The sequence below is a fragment of the Patagioenas fasciata genome, chromosome 12, assembly GCF_037038585.1.
Source record: "Patagioenas fasciata isolate bPatFas1 chromosome 12, bPatFas1.hap1, whole genome shotgun sequence".
In the NCBI taxonomy this organism is placed as follows: domain Eukaryota; kingdom Metazoa; phylum Chordata; class Aves; order Columbiformes; family Columbidae; genus Patagioenas; species Patagioenas fasciata.
Genome location: NC_092531.1, coordinates 8903341 through 8923029, shown reverse-complemented (window position 1 = coordinate 8923029; position 19689 = coordinate 8903341). Strand labels below are relative to the sequence as shown.

The following is a 19689-nucleotide window of genomic DNA, read 5'->3' as shown; positions in this document are numbered from 1 at the left end:
GAGCAACAGATGGAAAACTTTTATTTCTCATTTCTGGCTGACCAGTCTGACTCAGAAAATCACTGGCTTATAGAAGCAATCAGCAACATCCCCTTGCCCAGTGCACCAGGTACTGAATCTTGATGAATTGAGAGGGTAGGAAAAGAAGTTGGGTCTCTAGGATTCCATGGTGAACTGGTCTTAAACATAAGGTAGCTGCTCATTTCAGAACTTCTGTTACTGCAGTGTTTCTGCAGAGGCATTGCTATAGGAGATTGTGCATGCCTTTAAGAAAGACCTTGCAGAGGAAGCCTTCCAGTCTCAGAAACTCAGCAGCTGTATTGCAAATCCTGATGCTGCTGTTCAAAATCATTGTATGTAATCTGACTTGAGCAGAGGTTTGAAGGAGATTACTAAAACAGCCGTTCTGGACCCAACTACTTCCCAAGTTGGCAGCCGGTGTTTGAGATTGGAAGTTTGGGAGGAAAGTTTTAACCCTTTCCCCAGTCATATAAGAATACCATGAGAGAAAGGGATATTTCTATCCACAAAAGCAGAAAAAGGACTGACATATTCTAGTTCTTTCTCTCTTTCACTATTTAGCCATCTTTTAGTTTACTTGAAATAGTTTTGTGCAACGAATACCAGTTTGCATGTTAATCATGGGGCTGTTGAGGATTGTTGATGATTTGGTGAGCTTGTCATTTTTCTATATATTTTGGTAAGAACGTAGAAACAAGAGAAGCACTAATTCTCATTTTAAGATGAGATTAAATTGAGGCATTGTTCTATAATCATTATACTCTGCAAGTGGCAGCATGAGGAGGCATGAAGAGGCATGAAGATAGAATAGAATATCATTACTATGGCTCTATGTAGTATACAACAAGAAATCAAGAAACATGCAACAAAATCCCAAGCATGACTTGTGTATGCCCTGTGAGTTGTATACAGTCACAGAAATAACTTCTGTCTTATGCTAAGTCATATTACACTCAAGAAACAAGGTTTCCACTTGTTACCAACATAATACAAACAAATAAGTTTTCTTAGCTGACAGATAGGGAGGTTGGTTTGTGATTTATTCTTGAGTCTGAAGCAGTAAGATTAAGATTATTGCTCACTGCAGAGAACTATGTGTGAGCAGAGATGGCAGAGACTCTTCATCATGCATAGCAGAAAGGTATTCATGATCTTTCAGAAAGGGAAACAAGTGACCTGATGCAGACTGATGCGAAATTTTGTTAGCCAACAGTACTCAGTATTTTGTTTTAGTCAGATCTTGAAAGTGGGCTGCAAACTATAAACAAATTAAAATGAGAAAAGAGGTGATTGATCAGAGTAACTTCTCTCAGCATTAACTGAAGAGCAGAAATGGTGGCTTTAAAGAGAAGAAAGACATAACTAAACTAGTTTAGACGTAAATATTTAGCTAGCTGCTGCTAGTAATGGGAACGGTTGCAAGGTTTGCCTGATAGCCATTGTGGGGAAACAAACTTCTCATATACTCTTCGAATACCTCGTTATTGTAAGAGAAGAAAAGGGAACAAAATGAACTGCAGGAAAATGAGATTGCTATGTTTTGTAGTGGTACAGTGCAACAGGACTGCCGCCTCAGTATTTCAAGCTCACACAAATCACTGCGCACTGTTTCTTTGCATAGGAGCGTTCGTACAGCTTACCTTCACGGAAGGAGATAAAAACCAGTCTCTCCCGAAATTCCTGAACGTTTCGGAAGTTATCGACCATTTCCAGGGGCTCTGGGTCGTCACTCTCTGTGCAGTACATGGCTGTTTCCAGTGCCAGTAACTACAAAGGGAAGCACCATGTTCATCTCCCAGAATACAGGGGAGGGAGTGTTTGAAATCAAAGGGGTAGTCAAAGGGAAGAGGGTGCATTAAGTAACACTTAAGTCTTGCATGACCTGTGGCCCCAAATATAGAATAATGTATAAATGGTATGACATCTCCAAAACCAAATACTTAGCAAACAGGGCCCAGACATAAAGCCTGAACAAAAATGATCTAGAAGTGACTCATGGAAAGACTCAAAGTAGGGAGTAAGTACATAGTAAAAATGAAAATTAATCTCACTTGACTGTGATTTTTCAAGCTGATACTCTACCAATTGCTATGCAGTTGTCAGTCTTTAACTTATTCTGGTCAATTGAAAACGTCCTGACTACAAACAGAATAGGGTATTGATTTATGTCAGTTCTGTGCTGTTCTTCCCACTTAAAGGATTTTAGCAATGGTCGTCTTTCACTTTACAGGTACATAAGAGAAATTCAGGAAATGAGAATATGCACTTACTATTCTTTAGCAGACACCAATCAGGAAAAAAAGTGCTGTATTTAAACTTGCCTGCTCTTGTGAAATTTTAACGGGGTGTCGGAAAACCGTCCAGAGAACACTAGGGTAGCAAGGAGGAGTTGTCAGGGATCCTTCATAGCGATAAAACTCATCCAGTCTGTCAGGAAGCAGTTCTCGAATATTGAAACCAGGGACTTGGGCCGTCTGATCTAAAATAGGGGATTTGTGTTAAATGCTGTGTCATTACTACACAGGCAGTGTACCAGTGAAGTGAATTTGCTTTTCAGTAAGTAGGATGCTTTCAGTCATATCACTAGGAAAAGCAGAATACATTTTAACAGTGATGGTCTCAGTTTAATAAGGAATACATCTTTTTAGGTTTCCTATGTGCAAATCTTGTCTTAGGCACAAAATCAGAATTGCCATAGATAAACTGGCCATATTAACCAAAAACCACCATGTGCAAGAAATAAGGCCCAGTCAGAAACACATGGTGCACGCTGGCCATGCACTCTTCATGGAAGTGCACTGCATTTTTAAGTCTTTTACAGTTTGTGATGGGTTTGCCTGGGATTTCTGTACTGTCCCTTCAGCCAGTTCAGTCCCGCTTAGGGCGACATCTGATACTCTCAGCCATCCTCAATCCAGTGCAGGCTGATAGCCACTCACCCTTGTATTTCACATTCCGGAAGTGCCTGAAGATCTTTTCGTAGGATGGGTTGAAGGGTCCAATCTGTAATGAGCAGACCATTAACAGCTCTTCAAATCACCGCAGTCCGAATAAGAGTCTTTGCTTCTGCACACAGCAGACAGCAGGCTTTGATGGCCTCTGCCATAAGGCAAGTATCGCAGCTATCCAGACATTCATTACTAGAATGGCATAAGTACTCTTTTTACTCAGAGCATCAACACTATCCTCAGAACCCCAGTGATGATCTTACTCCAGAGCTGTTAGAGCTACTTTGTCGTAATGATATCTTAACAGCTGCAGTGCAGACCTCTTGTGTGCACTCGAAAGACCCTGTTGCCCTTGCATGTTGAGATGCTGTGCAAAGGAAGAGGAACTGTTTCCTCTGAGAACGTTGCAAGCACAAGTTCTCAACTGACAGGCTTCTCAGAGTGTCTGCTGGTTTCTAGTCAAAGCCACATTTTTCCACCCACCAACAGTTTTTAGCCTGCTGCTTCTCGCAGTCCAGGAAGGTAAAGAATGGCACCATTGGGTACTGCAGGGCTGATGGCAAGGGCTACATCTCAACTATCAAACAAGACCATGTTGTTCAGCTGCTCCCAGCAGCTTTTCAGTCCAATAATCAATGCCTTTTTTATGAATTCTTTAGACTTGGTGCTTAGCAACTCCTCTGACAACCACACATAGTAAACTGGTGTCCTTAGATCAACTGCAAAAGCCACCAGCTGTCTGAAAGTTTTTCAGAGACCTAATCTCCATTGTTCCCTTGTTTGATTTTTAAACACCATTGCTTAGAAATAACCAGAATCCCAGTATTATTCCCTAGCATAACATACAATACTCTGACACTTTTCACAGCTGCAACTTCCAAATGGACTGAAATTAACACAAAATTACTGTCGAAGTCTTAGAGCTGCTGGGAAGTGAGCTTTGATAATATTAATGAGAATTAGAGCTTTGTCTGCTAACTAGAACATTTTTACTTTTCTGATAGAAATGTGAAAACCTTTGTGTTTTCAGTTTTTTTTTTTTAATGCTGCAGAAAATCCTCACATTTGAAAATAATCTTTATAGTTATCTTATTAAGGAGTTTTAATCCTCAGAAAAAGGAGAATTATATATGTACAAGCTTCTAAAATTTTTTCTTTCAGATTGTTATTATCTTTAATTGCTTGTATGTGTGGCTTTAGAGGGGAAAATTGGAAAGCGGTCCTTCTGTCATCTTAAAAAGGGCACTGAATTCGCTTGTTTACTGTAATCTGTGATTCAAAGAATGTGGGAAGTTTGTGACCTGAAGGCTGTGGTCAAATCCTAATTACATGTGGTGGCCAAAGCCCAGCTTGTGTCTGCCTGTGCCTCTGCTGTGCTAGAACTGCTTCATGCTACAACAGGCAGTCTCGAGTGAGTTTGAAATCCACAGTTGCCTGTTATGTGATAAACTCTACCAGCCCTTAGTTTGTAAATGAGTGCAAAAATGCGTTTAACATAGCTGAAGTTAATTTACTAGAAAAAAAGAGGAAATATTCAGAGTTCCCCTTTTCTTAAAATTCCTTCATGTTTATGTAGAGAAAAGGAAGAACCTTTATTCAACCACAGGATTGTTAAATAATCTAGATCATTTTGGACATTAAAGGTCTGTGATGACTTAATGATTGAAAGCATATTCTAAAGCATAAAGAAGATCCTACATCCTACCTCAAGGAGAATAGCCAAAACTGCCAGTCCATCCGCTTTGTCCATTGCTGCTGCTATATTTGGATATTTCTCAGAGTTATAATGCACAATATGCATCTGCAAAGGAGATATGTGTTATGGTAATGTCTGGGGCACGCTTACATTTCTGTTTCACAGCTAAAAAGGATCAGTGCAGCCACCTCAGGCTAAGACAATACAAAGGGATCCTTCAGTGCTTTCTGGGTGTAGGGGTAAGATCTTGCTAGAGGAAAGCAAAAGGTCCTGGAAGTCCCACTCCCATCCCCGCTGTAGCTGAGTTACCCCCATGCCCACAGAGTGGAGAGAGGAAGAGGATCAATCACTTCAGCTTCAAGGCATCTTGACTGTAGTACTAGGAAATTCTTCTGAAAAGTAACGTCTTAGCACTCTTCGGGGTCTCTGATATTTAGAATGCAAAACCTGGTGTTAAATATAACTTGAGAAGAAATGGATTCCTGAAGTGCTGTTATGCAAAGAAATTATTCTGACATTTTGGGGTAAATATTCCATTGGTGCTGCTTTTAAAAAACTATTCCTAAATCCATAATTTACTATTAGAAAAGATAACAAATAGTTCTTTATGAGTTAGGAGGTGAGCAAAGGTATACAGAGAAGCAATGGCATGCACCTAAAAGATATACCTGGTTTACAGAGAGGAACCAAGATGTCAAATATCTAGCAGTTCGCTTGAAATTAACTCAAGTGACCCAGTGCCAACTTGGAGTTCAGAGCCTAAATTCTAATTCCCTGACTTGTGGCATAGTCATGAAAGTACATCAGACTCCATCCTTTTTTGCGGTATATACCCCGATCGTACATACTTGGATTAGAACTTTGCAGCTTTTACAGTCAAACCCAAGATAAAGATCCCACTTTGAAACAATAGGACATGGCCAACCTTTGTTTCTTTCCCTGGTCTGAGCTTGTCTTACCTCTGCTGCAAAATGCTTCCCGCTGACCGTGTGCTCTGAGCCTTCTGACTTGTTTCTGTTTCCCCAGTGCAGGTGAAGCTGAGATGCCGTGTATTCGAATGGGAGGTTTCTGATGTACATAGTAGGTGACAGATACATTTTCACTGTAAGCAGACCAAAACCAGATGGGAGCAAGGGATACCACAGCTTTCAAGCACTGGGCAAATAAAAAGACTGTGTATATTACATATGGAGCATGAGGAAAGCAGATTCTTAATGCAAATCCATCTCGGTCTGTGGTAGAAGATAAACACTTCAGTTGTCTTTAACCCTTTCTAGGCAATTCAGGATAATTTAGAATATACTCTGTTTCTATTTTCTTAAACTAAAGGAATTGAATGGGAGAATTGTTGCTAATAGAAATCTTTCCTCTCCCTGAAGAATGCAAAATTATCTCAGTCATTGAAGTGACAGTTAATGATATGTCAAAGCAAAATTTGGCTCATGTGCCTTCTGTCAATCACTTTATAGTGGTTAAAAATAGCTTAATAAATGAATATTTCTCATGGTATTTTTAAAGTCTTGTTATATTGAACTCCTCTGCCTCTTAATCTTCTTTTAGGAGCATATGGCAAAAGCAAATAAACTCTCCCCCTCTCCCCCTGAAACCCAGAGCACTGATGTCAAGATAATCCTAGGCCTCAAGAAGGAGCATGTCCTCTCTTGTCATGCTGGAGGGACACCATGGTCTGTGTTACCCTCCCTCTGCTCACTAACACTCTCTAGTGTGGAAGACAGGCTGGGTTGGTTTTTCTGTGTAGAAATTACAATAGTAATTCTCAACTCAGCAGAAACGGAGTTGTTCACTTGTCAGGTTTGGTACTTGATAAAGCAATGGTTTGTGTATCTGGATTAGCTGGCCAGTGAAGCACATTAATTGTATGTAGGAATGACTGATACCACAATATCAAACATCCTACTGATTTCTTCTCCAGCCATAAGAGCAGACAGCAGCAGATGGTGTAATGGTCACTCTGACAGAGGCTGACTTTTCATTACTCAGAGCAATTAAGGTTTGTGTCTGAGTGAGGTTTCTTGACTAGGTCATATATCCCCTGCTTTCTAGGAGGGCACTGACCTTAGAAGTTAATTCCCATTTTTACTGAGGGTGGGATATATTTTAGTTGTTGATCTTCTTGTTTTAGTGGCAAGGTCTGACAGTGTTGGTGATGTAGGCTCTGTGAGGAATTTGCTTTTACCTGTTTGACTTGTGTGAGGGACAGGCTCTCAGTGATGTTCTTTTGTCTCGTTTGCTCTCTGGCACCATTAAAGTCCAGAATGACCATGTTTCTTTCTCTGCCCATTGCCTGTCACTTAACATCAGTGTAATACGTTCAATGGTGACAGTACGATCTTTCATTTGGGACCAAGAAATGTTCTTAGGAAAAGAAGGTTCACAAGGAAAAAAGGGTGTTCCAGTCATTCCTAGTCTAAAGCAACCTGGTTTTGATGGAAAAATCGATCAAAAGGAAAACCAAGAACAATGCCCTAAGAGCTTGGCCCTGACTGACGAGTGGGGTTATGATGTTCTACAGAACAGTTTACCCACTGCCAGACAAGAGCGGAGACAGAGGCCATTTTATAACGCAGATTCTTTTAATGCTTATGCCACAGAGGAGGATACGAAGAAGGAGAGCCTTACAACTGTTCTTATTTCTACGTGTTCAAATGTTTCAGGAAAGAACAAAAAATGTCAGGACTATCTTACTGATATTTTATATTGTGTCAGTATAGTCAACCTTTATGAGACTCCATCTTCCCTGCTTTTACCTACTGTACTGACACTTTGATTTACTACTACAGTGGAGTACGTTTGTTCGCTATTTCTAATTATTTTTCTGTCTTTTTAGCTGTCTGTCTCATTTTACACTAAAGAGGTTTCTCTCTCAAGTCAAAAGAACAGAATGGGGCTCCTAGCTGTTTTTTTTCTCCCTTGCATCCCTCACATAAATCAGCTGAGCTGCTTTGATTAGACTGGAATGTCAGAGACCCATTGCACCCATATTTTCTCAGTTTATCTTAGTACTTTCTCCTACTCTGTTCTCTAGATGTAGGTATGTTGATGTGAAGGCTTCATCATCACAGCTTAATTTCATCTGATAATCAAAGTAGTTCACTCATAAAATAAAAAATCACAAGCCCCAGCAACTCCTTCCATCACAATCCCTTGCTGTCATTGAGCTCCCTTACCTGAATGACCATTATTGGTCAATGTAAACTGGTCCGTGGAGGATACATTATAGCCTATGAACTCTAAAGGCAAGAGATTAGAATCATACTGGAGGATATCTTTATGGAAATCTATTGGCGACTGGAATAATCCTCCACAAAATGGGTATTTCTTTGGCCAGGCCTTCTCTCCATCAGGACCTGTGAAAATTAACAGATACATTTGTCAAGCCTTAACTATGCATTTAATATAAAAACTCCTATGTTTCAGCCCTCACCCATAATTTGGAAAAGGAGCCTTTTCTGAATATTTAAGACTTTTTTAAAAAACTTAATTTCATCTTTCCAATGTGCTATTGGATAGAAAAGGGCCGATACAAAAAGCTCACACAGAGGTACTTTACTGCCCCTTGCCTTTTTTACAATCTCAGCTGCTGCGGGTGTTACACTCGTGGGTCGGTGCCAGGCTGAGCTGCAGGCAGCAGCACCGCGGCAGCCACAGCGCCTCGGACCCTCTCGTGAGCCCATTGTAAGCCTGGTAAGTTTGGATCTGTGACAATATTTTGATTATTTACTGACATGAATGACTTTTCCCTATGCAAGTAACAGGCGTATGCACCATAACACAACCATTCCAGCCTTCTGAAGAGAATTGCTGAAAGAAGTGACTTTGTGTTGACAGAGGGAAGTTTCCATACTTTTCAGTACACAGAAAGCCTGACCCTTATCAAATTTTCCTTATGATACAAACTGTCTCGATCTATCTAGCAATGTTGCATAACCCACAGTGAAAAGCTAACTTGCAAAAATGGAAGGTGTTATGATAATTTGACCTGCAGTAACTTGTGTAAACTCTTGTGAAACTTTTCTTCATCGCAGTCTTTTTGCCCTGGGTGGGATCTACAAAGAACAGATAATATGAAGAGATTTTAAATTGTGCCTTTGATTTAATTATGCAAGTAGCTTGTGGCTATCTGCAAGCTGTAAACTGAAAACATTTGGATTTAGACCAAGAGAGGTACTTGAAACTTGTGTTTCTCCCTGATTCTGCAGATTCATTGTGATTCTTTCTAATCATGATCTTGTGGAATCCCCCAGCCTGATCTGTATAACACAGGCCACTGGGACCTCCCTGTCTTAATTCCACTTCAATGAGGCCATATCTTTCAGAAGGGTAAAAACACCTGCTCTTCCTTTAAGCAATGCAGGTAAAAGATACTTCATTAGTGTCCTGTGGATAATTACTCCCTTTGCCAGCTTGTTTTTCACTCTGAGTTTGTCTAGTTTTGACTTGTTTAGATCATGATTGCTTTTAATCCCTTGCTTAGAAATTGAAGAGCCTCCTGTTAGCATACTTTTGTTCCTCTTTGAAGTACTTATAGTGTAGAGGACACAGTTTCTCACTTCTCTTCAACTAAATAGATGGAGTTACTTGAGCCTTTGGGTAGAAGGCTTCTTTTCCAAACCTATAGTATTCCTTTTGGATTCTCTGAAGTCTCTCCAGTATATTAAAATCTTCCGTGAATTGTGAATGCCAGGATCTAATGTTAGATCAGGTCATCAATGGCAAAGCAAGTTCAGATCTTTTCTGAAGGAAAATTAGAAGTCAGGATGTTATTAGAGGCTTACTTTTTAATAAGAAAGACATTTTCCAAGAACATGGTTAGTGGAGGCAAATCTGACTTAAAGACAATGCATGTGACAGTATTGGCGAGTTCAGTTCTGGTGCTCAAAGACAGACTTAGCTCCTTCTTAAAGCTCTGAGATTATTCAGGACGCAGGTTAGCACGTGTCATTGGTTGCAGTGTGGATGCTCAGTCTGTGCTTTTCAGTATTAAGAAGCCTTGATGTTGCTGTAACTAAAGCCTTTGACTCCAGTTCACTGCCAATCACATTAATTTCTCTCCTCTTACATCTTCATGCTACTATCTTAAAGTTACTGACATTCTTTTTAAAAGCCAATAAATGTTATGCTGACATTATAGAAAACTGGATACTATCCTCTACACATTTTTTGGCAAATAACAGATCCATCCAGAAGAACATAAATTCCATATTATGGGATATACATACTCAATGATATTTCCCAGGAAAACATCTGTAAGGATATACCAGGAAATTATAGTTCCTTCAGTTTGAAACTTGATGTACAAGGCAACAACACTGCAATTTAACACTTTCCAGGGAGCTAAGGCTACAGAAGCATCAGAAAAATTGGTGTGAAGCCTTTGTTGTAAAAAGACTTCAAGGCCTTTTGAAAGGTTTGAGGTTTCTGTGCACTGATAGAACAGTGAGTTTTCAAGAAGACTTTAATATATTATATATCAGAGGTTCAGAGACTTGATACTTAAATAGGTAATCTTTAATCGATGCATAAAATAGAAACCTAGTCCCAGCCAGTGGAAACCATGTCGTGAAGTACCCCTCACCTTTTCAGCACTGCGTTTGGATGACTTTAATGTTCTTCAGAGTTGGCAGCAGAGTACGGGAACTTCCACACCAACATCAGCAGTTCAGAAGGGAAGCTCCTGTGTTTTGTATAAAATGCTGCATTTATTGCAGTCTTTATGTACCTTGATCTTTTCTAGCAGCTATCCTTGACATAAATCTGCAGCTCCACTTGCAGGCCACTAACCTACAGCAGGTTTTGCTTGTTTCTCACTCCTGCTCAATAATTTAGACAAAAAAAAAAAAAAAAGAAAGGAGACCAACCAACTAAAAAAACCCCATTTTTGGGTACAAACCCAGTTTTTCTAGAAACTCTACCTTGTGTCCTGTAGTCTTCCTAATTTCAGTGCCTCAAAATTCCTGCCTCAATAGCTGAGGTCACTGCAGCTTGGGTTTGCATACATGAAATTGAGATTTCCATGGCAGATAAACCACACAGCTGGAAGGCATTTCTCAGATAGCTCTGTTGAAAATGAATGCCTGATTGTGAACCAGATTTTCCTTTTTCTGTGCCAGCACGTTCAGATAAATTTGGTGGAAATCACATTGTGTTTACAAAGGCTCTGTCTGATCACTACTGAATAAAGAATAGCATGTGGATGTATTAAGATTGGCCTGTACTACAAGCTCCAAACAGTGTTAACATAAGAAGTATTGCAAAAATATCTTAGTATTTATTTTCTTCCTTTTGTGACAAAGGGAGATACCCAGACATCTCAGGTGATGTTTGCTGCTCTGAGGATCCTGTCAGGACTCTGTCAGCAGGGCAGTAATTGTGCCATGGGCCTGTCCTGCCCACCCAACGCTGCCATTCAGCTGTCGGATGAGCAGATGAAGGAGCTGTTGGTCTGTAAATGAAGTAGTACTAACTCTTTCGGTAGTTTTGTCACCCAGCTGCACAATAGGCTGAGCAAAATACCCTCAGCATAGTGGCCGCATGTGTCCATTGCTTTTGCCAGCTTCTAGCTTTCCGTGCCTAAGCTTTCAGCCAGCCTGCAGCCCTAGCGCTGCTGAGTGATGCAGGACAGATGTTCCTTTAGGAGGGACACTGGTGTCAGCTCCCAGGATGTGTACATTGGCTGACTTCTTTTTTTAAAAAGAAGAAAACAGCCCTATGTGACATGGGTGTTACCAACAGACTTTTGTTCTCATGACCAATTAATATTCATGTTGCTCAAGCTTCTCAAGGAGTGTCCAAGTTCTGATGCAGTGAAATGCATTGGGTCAGTAGCACAGGGACTGTTTGTGGTATTTTTGCAGCCCGTCAAACTCTCTGCCCTGTTCACAGCCAGCTGGAAGCTGTGTCGCTGCTGTTAGCCCAGGGCTGAGTTAGCAGTGACGGCTGAGCCCAGGCTCCCTGCCACAGTGACATGACCGCATGTTTCCATTTCACTCAGGGCACAGGCAGAACTCAGTGGTATCATTCTGTGTACACATATCCAATACGTGTATATCTTCCACGTGTGTGTCCAGAGAGAAGCTTGTGACACAGAGGAATTGAAAAGCGCTGTAGCTGTCCCTTCTACTCTATTCAAGTTCTGTATGAGAAATTTTGGGCATGTTCTATTGTGTTCACTAAATCTGGCATTTCCTAAGGGGAAGTGGAGGAATCTTAGCACAGGTTCTCAGCATGTTACTGAATTGAAGTAGAGTATTTGGCAACAGTAGAACTAAGGAGTTTGTAAGTCCAATTAGCCTGATGTCTGTTAACAGCAGTTCTTGTGTTTGCTTTGTAGTGTGAAGTTGTCTCCTCACATGCTAAAGCATGTTAATAATTCTGTTGGCACTGTTACCTTAAACTTGGCTGTAAAGCTAGTTTTCTCCATTGTAGCTGCTTGTCCACCCCAAAGGAGTGATTCTGATTCTTTGGTTGCATTCCAGTCCTCTTACATTACAGAAGCAGCAAGCCAAAATCCAAAGAATTGAAACCCAGTTCTCTGATTCTACCAATTTTCTTCTGGGGCAGGGGACTTCAGGCCTGCACCTTCCAGCCATACAACAAGATTGCCAACAGCTGCATGCACCTGCTGTCCTGAGCTGTGGGGCATTGGAACAATTCGTTCAAGTCTTTAACTGAAAACACTTTTCTTTGTCTACTTTGTCCATTTTACAGAAGGCGAAGCAGCCCATGAGATGACACAGAGCCAAGCCTTCATCGGAGAGGGCTGAGGGCTCATACCCCAGCTCACTGGCCCGTGCTGTTTCTTCCAAGCACCTTTTCTTGCTCTGTATACAGAGGAGTGAAATCAGGAAGAACAAATAGCGTCACTGCAGTTTGGATAAGTAAGAAGCAAATAGAGGAGAGGTTAAGCCTTTATATTTATTGTATCTAATACAGTAGTTCTCATTATAGCCAAGCCAAATGCTCATTTCCTTGGAAAGCTTGTGCTGAAAAGGTAAGGCCTGATTACATGCAGTGCCATCTTGCTTTGCCACCACACCCTGAGCTGCTAGTGCTGTATCAACATTCAGTTTTGCATATTGTCATGCTGAACAAATAGAACTCTCATTGACAATCAGCGCTTGTATTCCTCCTCCACCTTTAATCTTGTACCGTGACCCTCATCTTGACATCAGTTCTGCACTGTGATTATAATGGCTTGACTTCCTTTCCCTCCCTGCTGACATAAATTTAGTGGGAGCAATTGCAAAGTGTTGCAAGGATAAAGGTAAATGGTGGAAGGTGTAGGCTGCTGTAAGGAACCAGGATCAGTAGGAGAGTATGGAGAGGCTCTTTTCTGGCTGACTGCAGTCTCTGTAATTGCTGTTTTAATCTGTACAGACCAATGTTCTACCTTTGCTTTTTTCCACGTATATGAAAAGAACCATTCTGTACAAGTTCAGTCACCACTTTAATTTTTTGAAGTAGCTTTAGTATGTTTATGCAGATATATTTGAAAATCAGTAGTTGAAGCAAAAAAAAAAAAAAGGAATCTGTTGTGTGACCCTTACCTCTTTCCTTCAGTATGTTAGAAATCAGAGTGCAGTAAGGAAGCGCTTAGCAGGAATTGTTGAAATTGGACACTGAGAATAACATACACTGGAATAAACACTGGTACCCAAATTCCCAGAAAGGGAGCAGTAACTAATTTAAGCAAGCATTGCCTTGAGAAGGAGGGCAAAACTTCTACTCTGATGGTATTATAGTAGGGTTAGGTTTATCTGATGGCAGCTGTCAAGGTGGAAAACCCAGGCTTTTGTTATTCAAACTGCGTCAAGCTTTTTATTCCTAATGAGAAGGCAAAGTATATGTATGCACACTGGCAGTTAGATTAATACCTATAGACATGCAGTTGACAGCTTTCCTTGTGCTTATGTGAGGCAAGTCAGCTAACCTGGAGCACACCCAAAGGGAGTCGTTATTAGCAGCAAGTTCAATCCTAGAGGTTCTTTGTGTTGTCTTGGATCAGCACCAAAGGCTTAAGAACAAGCATTTTTTGCTGATGTTCTCAATACATTTCTCTGTGGGCGTGTAGCATATAAAACACTGCTCTGAATGATGAAATAACGGGCCACAGGATATGATCAATTAAAATAAAATCCCTAGGTAATTCTTCTTGAGCAGCCATCAGATCCTTCTGGGTTAGTAGCTGACATAAAGGACTAGTGTACGAAGTAACACTGCTTTCCTGAGTATCAGTTTTCTGCCTTGTCAGTGCTGGGATTTTCAGGGAGCTGAGTCTCCAGTGACACGATACAGGTGACTTCTGAACTCTGGCTCCACTTAAAAAAGAAGCCCTGCATGAGCAGGGAGAGGTGTGCTTTGGCAGAAGTGGGCTGAAATGTGCTGCTGGTCTGGGACTGCTGCAAAACAGGGCTTTGGGGAACCTCTGCAGTTGCAGGGCTGATTTACTCTGCTGAGGTTCCTGTTGTTCTGCAAGACAGTTTAGACCCCAGTCTCTGACTCTCAGTCACCCAGATATGAAACCTGGTGGTTGAAAAACAGATTTCAAGAGAATGGGCCTGATCCAAACCTGGGTGAAGACAGTGAACCCAGCAGGGACTCACCACAGTACATTGGGCGTGTTGTCCTTAAAATACTGAACAAAGCCACAGCTTAGTATGTACAAATTAGATAGTACTTACCTATATAAGACCACTTTGACCCTGTTTAAAGACAAAGGAAATGTTACTATGAATATTTGAAATTGATCATACTCTGTAAAGAAACAAATTGCCTAGGTACTGAATTTTGCAATACCTTTATCTGTCTTTTTAGCCCAGGATTTTTATTAAAACATAAACCCTTTCAAAGATTATGAACCCTTCTCACCCAGGTTATAACTGTAATTATCCCTGTGATCCTGCCCATAGGGCTCGATTTTCTAGTGGTCACTTAAATCCTGGAGTCAAATTTTTTTTTTCCAGTATGTATATATGGAATAGCCACAAACTCTGTGTGTAGGCATATCCCAGATTTTTTTCTGGTTAGGAAATGAGTTGTAGCTACAATGAACCCCCTCACGCCTAGTTGAAGAGTTTTAAAAACATCAGTGGATTGCCAGTTGCTACACTGAGAAACGTTGGACAGTCATTTCCGTACAGCGGCTCTGGGATTTGCCAACTGAAACAGATAGGAATAGATGGACTTTGGAAAAAGTATAATACACAAACCCATATAATTCAGAGGATCCTGGGGGGTTGAGTGTTAAAATGGTCAATGTTAATCCATTGCCTAAGGAACTGAAGTTGGGACAGCGTCTCTATGTAACTTTGGAAATGTCTTGACTTATTAAATGTTCTTTTTAATTTTGGGGTTTTTTGGGGGGTGGGGCTGAAACATGCTTACAGTTATTCAGCTTGCTGTGTAATTACAGTTGCTTGTCCTGACAAACCTGAGCAGTTTTGGTTATCAGGTTAATGCAGATCTTTACTCTCCGGAAATTTAATTTTATTTCTGCTTAGAAAACAGTTCTGAATTATGAGTCTTGCAAACACTCAGTGTGCCTGTGTGTACATGCATGTGTGCAGGCAAATATTTATCCTTACATGCACATATCTGCTCAGTACATGATTCTTGGCTGCATTTCTTGTACTCTGAAGCGTGGTCACAGATACAGCTCTACTCCAAAGAATGTCGTGTGAAATGTTTAGGATTAATTTGTAAGGATCTGCAAACCAGCTGCACTTAGCTCTTTCGTATTCATATGTGCTGGGAACACTAAGCTCTTTCCTTCCAGTTCATTAGGACCAGTGTGCCTTGTTCTTTTACACTGGAAATCTCAAAACAAGGTCTGTGTAATCATCTTGGCTGAAGTCCCCAGGTTCCTTGTGTAGAAGAATTCATGCACTGTCTTAAATTTCAAGATAGGAAACCTCGTTCTCCTCTCCCCTTCTCTCTGCAGGGGATTATCTCCTACTGAGTTTTTTGAGGGGTGCTTCTGTCCTCTGGTCAGCATGTTCTATAGATACACCTTGCATGAAGATAGCAACTGACTGTCAACAGGTTTTAGAAATCACCCCATCCTCATCTGAGCAGGATTTGAAGAAATACTGGCTTAACTACAACAGCTCCTCTCTGCTCATGCTTACTGTCCATTAACATGTGCACAAAGTGTCAAAACTAGGATTTTTATAATCTAGAACAACCTTAAACCAGTCAATTTGAAATATTTTCAATATTCTGGGTGTTTATGCTAATCAAAACAAAAATAAATGAAAGTTAAAGTCTTTTGCCAAGTGAAGATTTCCTTAGCAATTCACTACCATTATGACTTTACTGATGAGCACAGTGATAGCAACTAGTGTAGGTAGATCTGAGGCACATTTAACACTTACTTCATCTGACTTGGATCTGGAAATAAACAGATGATCAGATGGCAGAAACTTCTTGATTTTTGTCTGAATGAACATGCAGAGCTGCCAAAGTGATTTGCTGCCATCCTCAGACTGTGAGCAAGGTTGCTGTTTACCCTTATTTTGCTTGATAATGAGATGAGGATGAGGCAGAGTGTCACACAGTCTCCCAGAGCTGGAGGAGAGTCATCAAGTGTCTGTTGCACACCTGGAAGGGAACTACCACCAGGTCTGTACCCATGAGCATGCTCCTGGCTCTCTGCCCCTGCTGGGGTGACTGCTGATGAGTAACACAAGTACATGGCCATGCGTGGCAGAGGAGGTTCCTACTGCCACTCTATCTGTGTTTCATCAATATCCATGGAATTAATACATTTCCAGTGTCACTTGGGAGCTGGGAAAGTGACAATAGTTTTATAATAGTTGTGATAATCTGCATTAGTTGCGTCTCTGGTTTGGGAAAATGTCAGAGAGAGGGAGGTGCTGTAGCTTTTGCCATTTCTTAGTGCTGGCTGTCTAATTCTAAGACAGGAATTCTCCAGCATTCCCTTCAGGATGTATCACAAGACATGTCCTTCGCATGTGTCCTTTCACTTCCAAGCTTTCTGTGTTGTCTGAGAAAACACCTTGCTTTATTTTGTTATTCTGAAAAGCACGAAGGTCTAGGATCCTCTGCTCTTCAGATGGAAATTTGCTTTGGCAGAGCTCTGCGTGAAGCTGACTGCTCTGAATTATGCTTGAACCTTCAGGATTTTCATCCCACGAATGTACATGCTGAGTAAGTCCTGTCACACAACCCTTTACAATTATTCTCCTTAATATCCTATAATCGCCCTAGGTGGATTATAATTAGCTGGAATGGATAAATACTGAGTATAAGCAGCTTGAACAGATGAACATTAACTCCTAAAAAGAGAGCGAGGAGTGCTGACCTGAAACTGGTCCTGTTAAAATATAAGGGAATGAAGTCTAGTGTATAGGGTGCTTCACAGGGACTGCATTCTTTTCCTCTGATTTAAAAAGAAACAGGACAGAGGGAAAGGTGTGATGCTTCCACTGACACTGAGAAGGGCCAATCTCTGCTTCATTCTATGAGAAACAAGAAGATCACAAAGCAAGACATACTGAGCATGCAAGAGGTCTGTAAAGCCAACTAAATCAGAGAAAAAAATATTTTTCCTGTATATATCAGAATACCTATTTTGAGAAACTGGAATAAGGATACTAACTCAAAACAACTGCAGACTGCAACAATATACAACTTTGAGCATGCTACTGAAATAGTATTAATTAAAAGATGCCAGTTTTCTGTATACATTAGCTGCCTGAAGTTACAAGTGAGAACAAAAGATAAAGCTGAAAGACTTTACCATTCAACGGCGCTTGCATTGAGAGTTGTATCATTAGGAGGAAAATAAGCACAGTAGCAACTGGGACTATACTGAAGCTCTTGGCTGACATCTCAAGGAAAGACTTATAATATTCCAACAGTTCACGGTTTCTCTGCAGTCTGAAGAAACTCCCTTGTAGGTATGTGGCAAACAGCAGAATGCACACATACAGAGCTGCTGCTAATGAGTTATTGCCCTTCTCTCCCCTTATCTCTCCCCTTCCTTTTAGGATGGCATTTATAAAGCTCCCGAGACTCAACCCAAAACAGATGATGTAATCCGACCTGCCTCTGGGTCACAGCACCCTCAGAAAACTGATTATATCCTTCGTTACCTCAGTTTTAGTGAGCTCCTCGCAGGGCAGACTCCAGCACTTAGAGAGGGAATTTAAATGTGGAACTTCAGAAATTATTTAGCAGAGACACAGATGTTTAAAAAAACTGTCCTCTTATGGGCCATACCACAGTAGCGTTTTTCTAGCCTATTTCAGACTGTCTCCCTCAACTCCCATTTTTGGATGAGTGTGATTTAGCATAATGGGCCACTGTGAGGACTGGAGGGAGGGAGAGAAGTGAGGCTGTGTGTGGGACAGAGGGACCATGGACACTTTCCACAAAAACCATCCAACTTGTCAGGAAGGGGTTTCTTTGAGCTGAAAGCTCTTGGAACTGGGAGAACACATGAAGCAGGGAGGAGTGAAAATTCATGCAGATACAGCCCCAGAGTCCAATGTTGTGTTCAGGACATGTATGGAGAGGGGTAAAAGGGAGCAGAGGGTATAAGTTAATGTCCTCCTCTGAAGGTGATTGAGGAGTAGCCCCTTAAACTGAGTGTACCATGGATAGCTGAGAAGTGGAAGGTGGGGCTGGAGAGGCTATTGGTTTGATTACATCATTGTTTATAATTATTATTAACTGTTGAGTACATCTCAGTAACAGCATATATTAGTTTTGATTGGTCAAACTATACTTTTGTCATCTTTATTTATCAACTGCTGTTTAATTGCTCAATGGTATTAGACTTCCTTGTTTTTTCCTGCTGTCATTTATGAGGCTGATAAAGGGAAAGTTGTTTGGAACATGGCTCGCTTCTGTCTAGATTGCAGGTAGGGATCTGCTGTAGAGCATCATTCTGACCTGTTGCCACTGTTCCTCTGTAGCCCTGTCCTCCCAAGCCGGGCAGAGACAGACTGAGAGAGCAGCAGCAACTAATTCATGTCTCGTAGTCTTTCAGAAAGCAGCTGTGGTTGAGTACAGTTCCCCTCTCACGCTTCTCCGTAGTATTTTGTAAACCTAGATTGTAATTCTGCTTGTTTTAATTCAACCAGATGTAATCTAGAGGGAGAGGGTGTGAGCTATAGTGAAAATGTTTTTAACACGGCTTTTTAAGTGCTGTTGTCAAAAAAACAGGGATGCTGTCTTCCATGTTTCTACAGAGGGGCACGCTGAGTGTGTTGAAGCACTTGTACAGTCAGCACACAGTTGTCTTGACGTGCAGGGCCTTCCCTAACCTGCTGGAAGTTTGGAAATATAATTTTGTAAGTTTCTGTAGAATAAATTGTTCTGTCATCACCCTTCACATAACTGGCAACCTGTCCAACAGGCTGCTAAAACAGGTATTAATTACAGTTGAAAATTGCCTCCTCTACAAAAAGGCCCGGTTGTGTAGGAGGGTGTGGACTGAGCTATCTGCCAAACTGTGTTTTCTTATCTCTTCCTTCCTCTTTTCTGCCAGTGTTCTTGAAAAGTTCACCATGCTGAAGTATGCACTGATTCTTAGAATCTCCCTCAGCTCTTTTTTTGCGTTTTCACAATCTATATCTCACCTTCCCCAGTTTCTGCTGTAGTTTTGCTTCACATCCTTGGGACGAATTCCAGGCACTGCTTGTGCTTTCAAGGCCAGCTGGATAGAAGGCTCTTTGCTTGCAAAATACAAGCCACAGAAAAAAGAGGGGGAAAAAAACCCAGCTCCCTGACACAATTACCTGCCTGTATTCTGCCCAAACCACAGAGGGCTCACCATTTATTCCATCTTTAAGAAATTTTAGGTTTCTAGCAGTTGGTTTTCATCTCAACATCAGTCCGAGGCAGAGACAGAGCAGGGTTTTCATAGACTGACGAAGCTCATAAGAAGTAGTATATTTGGATCCCCAGTGTGAAAGGGCAGGTTGAAATTTTGTGGTGTGGGTTTATCAGTCTTTAACTTCACTGTCTCTTTACTTC

General features: G+C 41.0%; 1 protein-coding gene and 1 long non-coding RNA gene across 4 annotated transcripts in view; one reads left to right on the top strand and one right to left on the bottom strand.

Moving 5' to 3' along the window:
- Window positions 1-19689, top strand: part of LOC136106630 (uncharacterized) — a 42468-nt gene that overhangs the window by 10672 nt on the left and 12107 nt on the right. The gene's annotated exons all lie outside the window — the stretch shown is intronic.
- CA12 (carbonic anhydrase 12) overlaps window positions 1-19689 on the bottom strand; it is a 36727-nt gene that overhangs the window by 5016 nt on the left and 12022 nt on the right. The window contains exons 1-8 of one of the 3 annotated variants that reach the window (XM_065847036.2): window positions 17447-17709; window positions 14367-14387; window positions 7854-8033; window positions 5625-5767; window positions 4675-4770; window positions 2961-3024; window positions 2343-2500; window positions 1662-1788 (exon numbers count right to left, since the gene is read on the bottom strand). In XM_065847036.2, the coding sequence (XP_065703108.1) occupies window positions 1662-1788; window positions 2343-2500; window positions 2961-3024; window positions 4675-4770; window positions 5625-5767; window positions 7854-8033; window positions 14367-14387; window positions 17447-17537 (880 nt within the window). In that variant the 5' untranslated portion in view covers window positions 17538-17709. Of the gene's footprint in view, window positions 1-1661; window positions 1789-2342; window positions 2501-2960; window positions 3025-4674; window positions 4771-5624; window positions 5768-7853; window positions 8034-14366; window positions 14388-17446; window positions 17710-19689 lie in introns of those variants that run through there. The other 2 variants (XM_071813807.1, XM_071813806.1) reach the window with 2 other exon arrangements.